The sequence below is a fragment of the Orycteropus afer genome, unplaced genomic scaffold (assembly GCF_000298275.1).
Source record: "Orycteropus afer afer isolate SDZICR_OR568_19922 unplaced genomic scaffold, OryAfe1.0 scaffold00108, whole genome shotgun sequence".
In the NCBI taxonomy this organism is placed as follows: Eukaryota; Metazoa; Chordata; class Mammalia; order Tubulidentata; family Orycteropodidae; genus Orycteropus; species Orycteropus afer.
Genome location: NW_006921695.1, coordinates 3,094,504 through 3,109,406, shown reverse-complemented (window position 1 = coordinate 3,109,406; position 14,903 = coordinate 3,094,504). Strand labels below are relative to the sequence as shown.

The following is a 14,903-nucleotide window of genomic DNA, read 5'->3' as shown; positions in this document are numbered from 1 at the left end:
CTAGGTAGATATAGCTCAAGCACACTTACAACACAGGCTGCTCAGAAAATCTGAGAGTTTTGAAAAATTAACAAGTAGCATAATCAACAAACTAAGTTTACAGTCTCTTACTGAACACAGAACTTAGGAGATAAAATGGTATTACAAAATCATTTATGTGAATTGGTAAAGCTAGCAGTAAGATCTTAACATTCAGGTTTTAAGTTAATGCTCAAAATAATTAAAGTCCATTATGGTAGTATCTTGATTTTCACAATAAATATATTCTTTAAAAGTATATGCAAATGCAACATATATTTTAAGGCTAGGGTGCTATATGTTTTGAAAATGCTATGATTCATCTTTTAACACAGAAAATTCTATATCTAATTACCTTGGGATTAACAGCTGCTAAGCAGTACACCTAGTGCCTCAAGCAATTTCATAAACAGGCCCCATGAAGTACCTTTGATCAAGCAACACTTGTTTGTGCCTTCCTTTTCCAATGCCCTTGTTGATTTATCTGTCACTGGGTCGATAATGATTCATCAAAGAGCAGGCAGATGCACCAGTTTCTTTTTGGTGTTAGCCATTCAAATAAAGATCAGAAAGCTGTGCAAAGGTAGGAAGACGACAATATGACACGAAAAGGAAGAGTATGTAGTGTGGCCAGGCTTCCATGCATGAATTTCATTAAGAACATTGATTGATTTCTCTTGGCCATGAATAGTTGGGCCAATGCTTAATTTCATGCCTGTGCATTGAGAAGGAAGAGAAGACTAAGATAACTACAATGCTAGGAAATGTTGTTGTTGTTATGTGCTGTCAAGTCGGACCCAACTCATAGCGATCCCTCCTTGGGTTTCCAAGGCAGTATCACTACGGAATTAGATTGCCCCATCTTCCTTCTGAGGAGTGGTTGGTGGGTTTGAACCACCAGCCTTCTGGTTAGCAGTCAAGTGCCTTAGGCACCACCACCTTATCTGATCATTTTCATTCTTCATTTACATGAAAGACAACTGGTGCTAGAAACACACATGTAAAACCTGAGATTTTTTTCTGTTTGGTTTCCTAGAAGCTTGGCATACCTCCTGTCATCCATTAGTGGAATTCTCTGTCATGGAGAGACATTTTTTTATTTGTCCATCTAAAATAATTGCATTTTAAACTTTCACCTTACTTTAAGCATCTAACTAAACAAGGGTGGTAAAAAATAGTATATATATGTACAATATGCATGCCAATAATTCTGTTGTCTTTGTTAGAAACTGTAAAGTTGTATATACACAATGTTAAAAAGGAGAGAGGGAGGAAGTGGGGAGGAAAGGAAGCAAGGAAGGAAGGAAGGAAGGAATGGAAGGAAGGAAGGAAGGAAGGGGCAGCTTGAGAATTTGGGGAACAGGACAACCAGAGAAAATGTTGGCAGCAAAGCCCAGATAGGATTCCAAACTTTTAAAACTATGTGACAGAGATATAGTTGAGAAAAAAAGTAAAGAGAATGAAGAAAAAGTCAGAAATAGATTGGATGCCACTAGAGGTCAATATAAGTGATACTGAAAGATTAATCAAGTTCCTCTCTCACCCTTCCTGCAAACTCTGCGTATTTTTATAATGGAAAAAGTATATACAATCCATTATTACTTAGATCTAAATATTTTATACCATGAGATTCATAATCAGACTCTACATTGATTTTTTGTTGTTTGGTACTTCTTCTACTGCAAAAGAACATAATTCGACACAAAAATAAATTATAGTATATATTTCAGGATCAAAAAACAGATGCAGCAACAAATCCTAATATTGACAAGTTTGGGTTAATAAGCTAATGGCAATTAAGAAATAAATGATTTCATTTTTAGCAAGTAAAGGTGACCTCCAGATGACTTTCAGGAAAAACATCAACCTGATATAATTGTAATAGTAAAGCAAATATGGGAGCTCTGGTAGCATAATGCCTAAGGCACTTGACTGCTAACCAGAAGGCTGGTGGTTCAAACCCACCAGCCACTCCTCGGAAGGGAGGTTGGGCAATCTACTTCCGCAGAGATACTGCCTCAGAAACCCAAGGAGGGGTCGCTATGAGTCAGGTCCCATTCAACGGCACATAACAACACAACAACAACAAAGCAAATATGTTATTCATTTAAAGAAATTACACTTTTGTGTTAAGCATTGAAAAGATATCTTGAAGTCACCTCATTTGTGAGCTGATTTCAGATTGTCCACATTATACATTTCTTTTCCCTCATCATGTACTAGTGAGGTGAAATGGGTGTCCAAGACTGTGGATCATAGAGAGATGGTGAGTTATTTTGGCTTGAGATAAATGGGGTAGACACATGCACGTGCACAACATGGTAAAGACTTCCCAACTAATATTGGTTACACAGCCTTACAGTTTGTGCTTTTATAAAGTAAAATTTCTGAAAACAGCACTTTTGAAGAATTGGACAGCATTCTTGCTGTCTCAGAGATTTGTTGACAGTGTTCTAAAATCAGCAGTCTGCTAAGCATTTCTCAGTTTGCACAATACTCTTTTTTTTGTATCATAGTGAAGATAACACTGTTCATGGAGTTCTGAAGTAAATCTAATTTAACTCTGTCTTCTAAACAAAGCATATTGAGGTTTTACTATCATTCTTTCCTACTGACTTGACACTGATGTTTTTCTTTTAACTTGATGTTTTTCTCCCAAAGTTCTCTTTGGCTGCATACTTATTTTTAATGCTTTTTCTGGCTTGCCTTAAGAAGCTTTACCTCTTCAAATGTTCTGGCTCAGAAGTTAAATAGGAACTTTGCTCTTTATTCATTTTCATATAATGCTTCCATAAGAGATTTACAAATTCTAAGATATTCCCTTTGAAGAGACTTGAATATAGTTTTTAAAACATTTATAGTGTATGTAAAATATGAATATTCCATCTGTCAGTAGAAAATGTGATTTGAATATGATTTTCTTTTGTTCAATAAAATAGATAAATAAATATATCTAAAAGATTGTTAAATATATTAGGCATAAAAATCAAAAACACCAAACTCACTGCCGTTGAGTCAGATCCGACTCATAGTGACCCCTCCTTGGTTTTCCCAGGTGGTATCTCTACAGAAGTAATTTGCCAAGTCTTCCTTCCAAGGAGTGTCTAGTGGGGTTGAACCTTCAGCCTTCTGGTTAGCAGTGAAATGCCTTAGGCACTATGCCACCGGAGCCACCATATTAGGACAGTACCAAGTATCATGTGTTTCATATTGTTCTTGTTCTCCCTTATATCACTGTTGGCTCATTTTACCCTTACAGTACCACAGTGAAGAGAGAAACATTTCACAGATCTTGAAAATAAATTAAGGAGGGGCCAACTCACTTGAGCAAAACATTCAGCCACTTAATATTTAGACAAGATTAGATTTTTTGACTGGTGCTTCTGCCATTTGGCATAATAGCCACCATCTAAGGGTTCCTTACAAATACCCATGGAGTCTCTGAGTGGTTCAAATAATTAACATTCCTGTCTGTTAACTAAAAGATTGAAGGTACAAATCCACCCCAAAAGTGCCTCAGAAGAAAGGTCTGACAATCTACTTTCAACAATCAACCGTTGAAAACCCTATGGAGCACACTTCTGCTCTGACGACCAGTGGGGTCACTATGAGTCAGAATCAATTCAACAGCAACTGATTAACTGTCTACACATGCCTGTTCTTCAGCAATAAAACAAGAAACTAGGCATGCTAAATAGAGGCAGTATAATAAGTAATGAAGAGGAGAGGCTTTGAGCACAAAACCCTCATAACTATGTGACTTTGAGTAAATGATCTATCTTTTATGTACCCCAGTTTCTACATCTGTGAAATAAGGAAAATAATAGAATTTATCTCAAAGGGTTCTCATGAGGATTGAATGAACTGTGTTATTGCTATGTGCCATCAAGTCAGTCTAACTCTTAGAGACCCTGTAGAGTACAATTGTCTCATATGCTTTGAAGGCTGTAAATCATTATGGAAGCAAATTGACACATCTTTCTCCATAGAGCAGCTGGTAGGGTTGAACTGCTAGCCTTTCAGTTGCCAACTGAGCTCTTAACCATTGCATCACCAGGGCTCCTTAAATAACTCAAAAAAAAAAAAAAAAAAAACCCTTACTGCCATTGAGTTGATTTTGACTTATAGCAAGCCCCGTTGAGTTTCCAAGTCTACAAATCTTTATCAGACCAGACTGCCTCATCTTTCTTCTGAAGAGCGGTTGGTGGGTTCAAACCTCCAGCCTTCTGTTTAGCAGCCAAATGCCTTAACCACTACATCACTAGAGCTCCTTCCTTAAATAAAGTACTACATATAAAGTACTAAGAACAACATAGCAAAGATTTGTTATTTTCATTGCTACTCTAACATAATAGAATTTTGCAAGACCAATGACTTATTCATTGTAAATACCTTTTTTCAACAACACAAATGGCAGCTGTACACGTGGACTTCACCAGACAGAGTACACAGGAATCAGATTGATTACATCTGTGGCAAGAGGTGATAGAAAAGCTCAATATCTTCAGCCAAAACCTAGCCAGGAGCTGATTGTGGAACAGACCATCAACTGCTCATATGCAAGTTCAACTTGAAGTTGAAGACAATTAAAACAAGTCCATGAGAGCCAAAATATGATCTTGAATATACCCCTCCTGAATTTAGAGACCATCTAAAGAATAGATTTGATGAATTGAACACCAATGACTGAAAACCAGAAGAACTGTGATGACATCAAGAGTATCATCCATGAAGAAAGAAAGAGGTCATTAAAAAGATAAGAAAGAACGAAAAGACCAAAATGAATGTCAGAAGAGACTCTGAAACTTGCCCTCGAGCAGAGGGTAGCTAAAGCAAATGGAAGAAATGGCAAGATAAAAGAGCTGAACAGAAGATTCCAAAGAGCAGATCAAGCAGACAAAGCCAATTACTATAATGAAATGTGCAAAGACCTGGAGTTAGAAAACCAAAAGAGAAGAACACAGTGGGCATTTCTCAAGCTGAAAGAAGTGAGGAAAAAATTTAAGCCTCTAATTGCAGTATTGAAAGATTCTATGGGCAAAATATTGAATGATGCAGGAAGCATCAAAAGAAGATGGAAAGAATACACAGAGTCACTATACCAAAAAGAACTGGTTGATCTTCATCCATTTCAGGAGGTGGCATATGTAAGAACCAATGGTATTGAGGGAAGAGGTTGAAGCTGTGCTGAGGTAATTGGCAAGGAACAAGGCACCAGGAATTGACAGAATATCCACTGAGATATTTCAACAAATGGATGCCCCACTGGAGCCACTCAGTCGGTTATGCCAGGGGATTTGGAAGACAGCTGCCTGGCCAACTGACTGAAAGAGATCCATATTTATACCCATTCCAAAGAAAAGTGATCCCACAGAATGTGGAAATTATCTAACAGTATCATTAATATCACATGCAAGTAAAATCTTACTGAAGATAATTCAAAAATGGTTGCAGCAGTATATTGACAGAGAACTTCCAGAGGTGCAGGCTAGATTCAGAAGAGGATGTGGAACAAGGGATATTATTGCTGATGACAGATGGATCTTGGCTCAAAGTAAAGAATACCAGAAAGATGTTTACTTGTGTTTTATTGACTATGCAAAAGCATTTGATTGTATGGATCGTAACAAACTGTGGATAACATTGAGAAGAATGAGAATTCCAGAACACTTAATTGTACTCATGAGGAACCTGTACATAGACCAGGAGGATGTCTTTCAAACACAATAAAGGAACACATGGTTTAAAATCAAGAAGAGAGTGTGTCAGGGTTGTATCCTTTCACCATTCTTATTCAATCTGTATGCTGAGCAAGTAATCCAAGAAGCTGGATGATATGAAGAAAAACCTGGCATCAGGATTGGAGGAAGAATCATTAACACCCTGCAATATGCTGATGACACAACTTTTCTTGCTGAAAGTGAAGATGACATGAAGTACTTACTGGTGAAGATTGAAGAATACAGTCTGCAGTATGGATTACATCTTAATATAAAGGAAATAAAAATCCTCACAACTGGACCTATAAGCAGCATTACAATAAATGAAGAAAAAATTGAAATTGTCAAAGACTTCACATTGCTTAGTTCTACAATCGATGCCAATGGAAACAGCAGTCAGGACATCAGATGATGTATGTTGTTGTTGTTGTTGTTATGTGCCGTCGAGTCAGGCCCACCTCATAGCAACCCCTCCTTGGGTTTCTGAGGCAGTATCACTATGGAAGTAGATTGCCTCATCTTCCTTCCGAGGATTGGCTGGTGGGTTTGAACCGCCAGCCTTCTGGTTAGCAGTCAAGTGCCTTAGGCACTAGACTACCAGAACTCACTCAGATGACGTATAGCACTAGGCAAATCGCCTTCAAAGGACCTCTTTAAAGTGCTGAAGAGCAAAGATGTCTCCTTGAGGACGAAGGTGCACCTGACACAAGCCACGGTATTTTCAATCACTTTATATGCATGTGAGAGCTGGACAATGAATAAGGATAACCGAAGAAGAGTTGATGCTTTTGATTTGTGGTGCTGGTGAAGAATGCTGAAAGTACCTTGGACTGCTAAAAGAACTAATAGGTCTGTTCTGGAGGAAGTGCATCCAGAATGTGCCTTGAAGGTGAGAATGGTCAGGCTTTGTCTCACCTCCTCTGGTCATGTTTTCAGAATGGACCATTCCCTGAAGAAGGATGTCATGCTTGGTAAGGAGGAGGGTCGATGAAGGAGGTGAAGACCCTCCTCGAGATGGATTGACATGGTAGCGGCAGCAATGGGCTCAAGTATAGCAAGAATCATGGAGCTGGCTCAGGATCGGGCGGTGTTTCGTTCTGCTGTGCATAGGGTTGCTCTGAGTTGGAGACAACTCGATGGCACCTAACAACAACGTTCTAACAAATGTGTAAATCCTAGGACTCAGGTTGAAAGAAAAAAAAAAACAGAAAGAGATGGGCAATATGCATACTAGTATATGACAGGAGAAAATTGATGATATTCACTAATTGGGGCTGGAATTTTCAGGGAAGCTTTTTTTGAGGAGGTAAGACACGTTCAACACCTGAATTTGCATTGTCCATATCCCAGATTCCATTGATTTTTCATTTCACTCCTGCTTGCCTTTATATTGCCCAGTTCAGTGCTCACTTTGGCAGCACATACACTATACTCCTCAGTTCACCATGCAGCCTGGTTTTGGCAGACATGCTCCAAATATATCACAAACCCACAAATATGAATCTCAAAAAATAATAGACACAAAGGGAAGAGAGCAGAGAAGAGTAAAAAGATTGGCCTATGCTAAAAATTACCAAAGTTTTGTTTCTTTTCTTATCCCATTACTCATTTTTTTTTGTGAATCTTGGAAGTTTTTTTATTAAAATTCTTATCCATTTAAGAGAAACACTTTATTTAGTCTATCTCCTTTACTCCCAGTTCCATTGATGGAAATATGTGAGCCTTTTTCTGTATCTTTCCGCATCTCCCTATTAGTTATCTAGAACTTCGTAGGTGCTGAGCAAATGCTTGTTCACTGAGTGCAGAAATGAATGAGTTATCACCTTGGGTACTATTTATGGGATCAGGGGGAAGGAAATATGAAATAGACACATGAGGAAGTTGGAAATGGAGAATGGGGGTATAACTACAGTGCAAAAAAAAAACTATTTCTGAAACTTATACTTACTTTTATTAAAATTACTATTAAGTTCACTGTCTGATTTCCTTTAGGTTTATCCTGATTTCTTTTAGTGTCTCAGCACAATGGCTATTTTTAAATTATGTGTTATAAAATAATTTCATTTAACTGTAACACTGCGAGCCATGAAATGCAATGCACTGCTATCAAGTCTGATTTGACTCATAGTGACCCCTCCTTGGGTTTCCGAGGTGGTGTCTCTATGGAAGTAGATTGCCCAACCTTCCTTCCAAGGAGTGGCTGGTAGGTTTGAAATGCCAGCCTTCTGGTTAGCAGTCAAATGCCTTAGGCACTATGCCAACAGAGCTCCCTGCCAGCTGTACTTCCACAAATATTCATCCTGAGCTCGTGCCCCACTGAGAATCCTGGAGGGTGATTGGTAACCACAGGTTAATTTACAGAGCCTGGTCCTTCACTGAATCCCCTCTCCATCTTCTCACTGAGAATTGGTTTGTGCACTATGGCCCAAAGCCAGCTAGAGTGTTGCATCTTTAGACCCATAATTTTATTAGTTTGAAACCTAAACACAGTAGTCAGTCTTGGTTCTTCTTTTAGGTAACTGTCTACTAGACCTACCACGAAAGCAGATCCTAGGCCCAGAAGAACTTCCAGGACAGACATATGATGCCACACAGCAGTGCAACCTGACCTTTGGGCCTGAGTACACAGTGTGTCCTGGCATGGATGTCTGTGCTCGCTTGTGGTGTGCAGTAGTGCGCCAGGGCCAGATGGTGTGTCTGACCAAGAAGCTGCCTGCTGTAGAAGGAACACCTTGTGGGAAAGGAAGGATCTGCCTGCAGGGAAAGTGTGTGGACAAAACCAAGAAAAAATATTATTCAGTAAGTTATTTTCTTGTCACACAATGCCTGGAGAGCCAAGATCTGAAATGGATTTCTTTGATGTGTATGGACACTGTCATGAGAAGGCTTTATTTCCTACTGAAAATACTTATCCTTTAGTTTCTATTTTCAGCTTCATCTACAGTAGCCATACTCAGTAGTCAAACACTGTAGAAAATGCAGGTAGTAGGTGTTCCTTGCCTGTTAGATTATATCCTTTAACAATTAAATATATAACCCCAATTTTGTCTACTTGAGACACCATGTAAAATGAGTAGTCAACAATTCTGAGTGGTGGCAACTCGATGTGTGTCACAGTAGAACTGTACTCTACTTTTTTAAATCATAGTGCAAATATAAGCAACAAAACCATCACAAATTCAGCAGTTTCTATATGCATAATTCAACGACACTGATTATACTCTTCATATTGTGCAACCCTTATCCCTATCATTCTCCTAATTATTCTACCCCCATTATCATAAACTCTATGTCCTCCAAGCAATAACTCCCCCTTTCCCTCTCCCTCCCATCCCTGTTAACCGCTGAAAAACTTTGGAGTGCTGAAAAACTTTGGAGTCTATATATTTGTTTATTTTTATGTAAGTGAGGTCATAGAGAATTTGTCCTTTTGTGAGTGATTTATTTCATTTAGCATAATGTTTTCAAGGTTCATCCTTGTTGTGGCATGCATCAGAACTTTGTTTCTCATTCTGACTGAGTAATATTTCATTATATGTATGCACCACATTTTCTTTAATCCATTCATTCCATAGGGTTTTCAATGCTGACTTTTCTAAACTAGATCACTAGATATTTCTTCCAAGTGCCCCTGGGTAGACTCCAACCTCCAGCCTTTCAGTTTGCAACTGAGCACGTTAACCATATGCACCTCCCAGGGACTTTCCCAAGTTGCTTTTCTGAAGATTACTTTCAAACTTCTTTTAGTAAAGTTATTAGAATACATTTATTTAAACTCAATAAGGAAATAGTAGTAAAGCTGACAAAGGTCCTTACACATATGCAGTGAGCTTCAAAAGCATCTTTTTTTTTTCTCTCTTATAGAAAGTTAATCTAACTTTAGGAGCTAAGATAATTTACACCAGTTCCAGGGAAAAACCTCCCTGATCACACACACACACAGGCCAACTTCAGGTCAGCAGTGGCCCCCTTAATTCTCAAGGCTGGAGCAAAGTCAGAAAGCAAACTCTCACTTTTAGGTTTTCAAAATCCCTCAAAGAGTATTGCCATATTAGCATTGCTTGTGTCTTTCAACGAGCCCTGGTAGCACAGTTGTTAAAGCACTCACCGCTAACCCAAAGACTGGCGGCTTGAACCCACCCAACGGCTCTACAAGGGAAAGATGTAGTAGTCTGCTTCCAATTTATAGCCTTGGAAATGCAATGGGGCAGGTATGCTCTGTCCTGTAGGGTCTATGAGTCAGAATTGACTCGATAGCAATGGGTTTGATTTTGGATTATGTCTTTCAAGTACTATCATACAACCATGTACTCTCTGGTATGACACAGGCAGCCAGAAGAAGTTATTCACTTAATCTCTCAGCAAAGGAGGTTGTAGTATTTTTCCTTTCAGAGTCTCTCTGCTTCCTCTTGTAGTGTTTCCAGAGTAATGGACTTAGGGTGTCATAACAGCACTCATCCTTCCCTAGAGGGTATGTGTGTATCTGCAAGTTTTGTGTAGGTGCACACCCATATCTGCCACATTTCTTATCTATAAGGTTGATTGTCATCTAGTCAGGAATTCATCTAAGCCAAACCCAGGTCAAGTAAATTCAGTTTCTATATATATCAAAGGGTCTATCATGGATAAGGAGCTCTAGTAGCATCATGTCTAAGGCACTTGACTGCTAACCAGAAGGTTGGTGGTTCAAACCCACCAGCCACTCCTCGGAAGGAAGGTTAGGCAATCTACTTCCGTAGTGATATCACCTCTGAAACCCAAGGAGGGGTCACTATGAGTTGGGTCTGACTTGACAGCATATAACAACAACAACAACATCATGGATAGGACTTTTAGGGAAAAAGACTGCAAATGCTATTACTAACCAAAACCAAACCAACAGCTGTCAACTAAAGCAGGAGAAAAATATGCAAGCACAATAAAATAATGCCTGGTGAAAAACCTTTAGCATCATACAGTTCTTCGAAGATCCAGGGTCAAAGTGGATAAAATGTGAACCATGATTCAGTTGTTGTTAACAGACATATACAATGTCAGAAGGCATAATTATAAAATGATCCAGAGAAACAAGTAGTTAATTTCTGCATTAAGCTCAGTACTTCAGGTGAAACTTTCAGATTTTTAGTGTCAAGAGGAGGCTAGAAAAGATTAATCGCCTAGAATTAGAAAGGATTTTCAATTCCAGGGCATCTAATACTTATGACCATGAAAATGAACCTATATTGATGATGAAGTTTCATTTGTGTCATTAAATACAAGTGATTTTGAAATGTACCTTTTGAACATTTTCTTCCCTTCTGAGTTGAAGTACCTTCTTCTATTTTCTTTTTCAGACTTCAAGCCATGGCAACTGGGGGTCCTGGGGGTCCTGGGGCCAATGTTCTCGTTCTTGTGGAGGAGGAGTTCAATTTGCCTATCGTCACTGCAATAACCCTGCACCCAGAAACAGTGGCCGTTACTGCACAGGGAAGAGGGCTATTTACCGCTCCTGTAGTGTCGTACCTTGCCCACCCAATGGTATGCTGCTCCCAAGTGTCAGCATTTACCATCTGCTAAGGGTAGTTTATATTCTAGCACTAATAAATAGGAGAGGCTGAACAAATGAAATATTCATATTTAACTGATGATTCCACCAATATACAAATTAATTTTAAAAAATACATGAGTGTTTTAAAAATATTATTATGAACAATAGTTCCAGAATTAGAGATTTGGAAGAAAATAACTACTGTTTTTAACTGTATATAGCTAGATGAAATTCTTAAACAGTTGTATATAAAGAAGCTGTGCAAAAAAAAAAATAGTTAACATTTTCTTCTTAAAATAAATTATTTAAATGTAGGAAATATATGTAAGTTTATAAAACAGTAATGGTAACATGTTTGTTTTCTAGCTAAATCTTTTCGTCATGAGCAATGTGAGGCCAAAAATGGGTATCAGTCTGATGCAAAAGGAGTCAAAGTATTTGTGGAATGGGTTCCTAAATATGCAGGTGTCCTGCCAGGGGATGTATGCAAACTGACCTGCAGAGCTAAGGGCACCGGCTACTATGTGGTATTTTCTCCAAAGGTAACTATTGACCAATTGTCTGGAAACACTAGGCATTCTGAAGGAAATTATTTGATAGCATAAAGCTTACAGATAATAAATTAATATTATTTTCTTGGTGATTAGATTAGGGAGGATTTTTGTTTTCACCTCTATACTTCCCGTATTTTCAAACTTTATGCAATGGGTAAAATTATTTTATAAACAGAACAAGTAAATGTTTAAAGGTTTTTTTTTTTTTAAATGTAACTGTCAAAGATGGTGACATATGATATTGAAAATAACCATGAAAATAGCTATATTTTTCATTTGCAAAACAAAATGAAACAATTAGGCATATTTATAAATTTATTTCAAAAAGCAAGAAATCTTTCTTATTTTGTCTGTTATTCACTTTAGAATTTTTTTGTTGTTGTTATTATTATTCATGAGAATAGTTTCAAGATCATCCCTGGCCCAGGCTTCTAAGTAAGTCTTGCATCCTTAACATGAATCAATATCCCTTGATATTATGTGTATGAGTCTAATTATCCATTATTTTTCTCAGCAGATCATTTTCAAATTATAAAGCAAGCCAGTGTTACACAGCAATTTAAAAATAATATTTATCTGATTTGCAAAAAGGTGCTACATTTAAAACAGCTTCCGGAATTGGCCTTTTGGTATTTATGACATGCAATTGACAAATAAACTAATGCCCAACTTACATAATTTTAAAAAATATCTTTTTACTATAAAAGTAACACACCTTTCATTTTTAAAATATTATGGAGAAATAAGAACAAAAACATAACTGGGTGTTTTTCTACTATCTGAAGATAAGTGCTATTAATTTGTTAAAGTATATTTTGTTTGGTTCCCACACACACACATACATGTACACACAGACTCATTTACACATTGACATGTAAAAAGAGAAAGTTATGTGTATACATAAACACAAAGCATCTATGCTTATTTATATACTTGTGTTCTAAAACCATACTGCAGTCTATATAACACTATTTTATAACTAGTTGTATATTTACTTAATATAGATTAATTTCTTTATTCAAAATATATTCTTTCTGTTCAGGGCAGTAACTTTATCTGGCTTCCCTAGACTCCTTTTTCTACACTAATCTTTTGGTCTTTAGTTTGGTGTTTCACAGTTCCTCACACAATAGGTAATGCCTTCCATCCATGACATGGTTTTAAATATCAGATTTAGATTTTCAAATTTATTACTGTAACAACAAGTATGCAACAAAACAAGGGCTCTCAATTCTCAAGCTTACTCATATTCAGCTCTCTGTACTGGAGATAGTCCTAAGCTCTATGAAAAAAAAAAAAAAAATTCTCTCAAAGTAAAAGCAAAGGTTATACAGTGGGAACAAAGCATGCATGCAAAAATAGAAATGAGTACCTTGAATCTCCTAATACATTTGGAATTAAGTTTCAATGGAAAACAGATAGACAATGCACACTTAGATTTATCCTAAATCTCCTGCCAAGACACCAAGGATTTTTCAGTTAATACTTCTGGAAACTATGGGTTTATGGGGGGTGGGTTGATTACCTTTTTTTTCTTTTTGTAAGCCATTTTATTTTTTGATTTAATTTCTAACATTAATTCTGCTTTTCATGTTTTTCATTATACATTTCCAAATTTTTCCATTATCCTTAACAGGAGTTCCCAAACCCATTCTCATGCAGTTAATTCTGACTCACAGCAACTCTATAGCATAGAGTAGACCTACCTTACTGGGTTTCCAAGGCTGTCATATTTAAAGAAGCAGACTGCCACATCTTTCTCCTGTAGAGCAGTAGATGGGTTTGAACTGCCAACTTTTCAGTTTGCAGCCAAGTACTTAACTACTTAGTCCTCCACACTCTTAACACATTCAGTGTCCCTTAAACATTGAGTCCTCCTTTCTCTCTCTTTCCCACTCACCCTTAGTAACCACTAATAAACATTGATTTCTATACACTTGCCTATTTTAGATATTTCGTGTAAGAGGGATTTCACAATATGTATGTTTTTGTGACTGATTTACTTTACTCAGCATAATGTTTTTAAGGCTCATCAATGTTGTAGCATATATCAGGACTTAATTTCTCCTTATGGCTGAGTAATATTCCATTGCATGTATTTTATGTATGTATGTATTTTTCATCTGTTCATGAACAGTAGGCTATTTCAATTTTGGGGGTATTGTGAACATTTCTGCAATGAACCTCTTGGCAAAGATCAAGTGTAGTTTCTTTTCTTACAATGTTGTTTAATTTTAGTTGTGCCATCTAGTCTAATAAAACTCAAACCTTACAAATAAGAACTTCTTTTTTTTATTAAAGGGTCCCTGGTTGGCACAAACTGTGCTTGACTACTAACCTAAAAATCAGCAGTCCAAAACTCACTCATCAGTGCCACAGAAGACAAGCCTGGCAATCTATTTCCATAAAGATTGCTGCTGTTGTTGTTGTTAGGTGCTCCTGAGTCCATTCCAATTCATAGTGACCTCTTGTGACAGAGTGAAACTATCCTATGGGATTTTCCAGGCTATAATCTTTACTGGAACAGATTGCCAAATCTTTCTCCACAGAACTATTGGGTGCATTTAAACAACCAGCCCTTTGGTTAGCAGCCAGACATTAACCAGTGTGCTTCCAGGACCCCTTCCATAAAGATTAAAGCCAAGAAAACTCCACAGAGGAATTCTCCTCTGTAACACATGGGGTCACAATGAGTTGGAATCAACTCAACAGCAACAAGTTTAGTTTGATATTTGTTTATCAAAAGATCCAAGTACCTATGCACAATGTTTCACTCTGATGATGTTTCTCATTTTCCAGGTGACCGATGGAACTGAATGTCGGCCATACAGTAATTCTGTCTGTGTTCGAGGGAAGTGTGTGCGAACTGGCTGTGATGGCATCATTGGTTCCAAACTTCAATATGACAAGTGCGGGGTCTGTGGAGGAGACAACTCTAGTTGTACAAAGGTTATTGGAACCTTCAATAAAAAAAGGTAATAAGGTAATATAATACAACAAGTGCTTTTATATTAATTGATCACAGGTTTTGACTCTTGAAAAACGGATAAAGAGGGAACTCATATTACATCATAAGCTTTCAGA

The 14,903-nt window shown here is 37.4% G+C and overlaps 1 protein-coding gene across 1 annotated transcript in view; it reads left to right on the top strand.

The window, feature by feature from the left end:
• Positions 1 to 14,903, top strand: part of ADAMTS5 (ADAM metallopeptidase with thrombospondin type 1 motif 5) — a 63,187-nt gene that overhangs the window by 35,793 nt on the left and 12,491 nt on the right. Inside the window, exons 4-7 of the mRNA XM_007943504.2 lie at positions 8,254 to 8,537; positions 11,072 to 11,255; positions 11,632 to 11,807; positions 14,619 to 14,794. Coding sequence (XP_007941695.1) covers positions 8,254 to 8,537; positions 11,072 to 11,255; positions 11,632 to 11,807; positions 14,619 to 14,794 — 820 coding nt within the window. The remainder of the gene's footprint in view (positions 1 to 8,253; positions 8,538 to 11,071; positions 11,256 to 11,631; positions 11,808 to 14,618; positions 14,795 to 14,903) is intronic.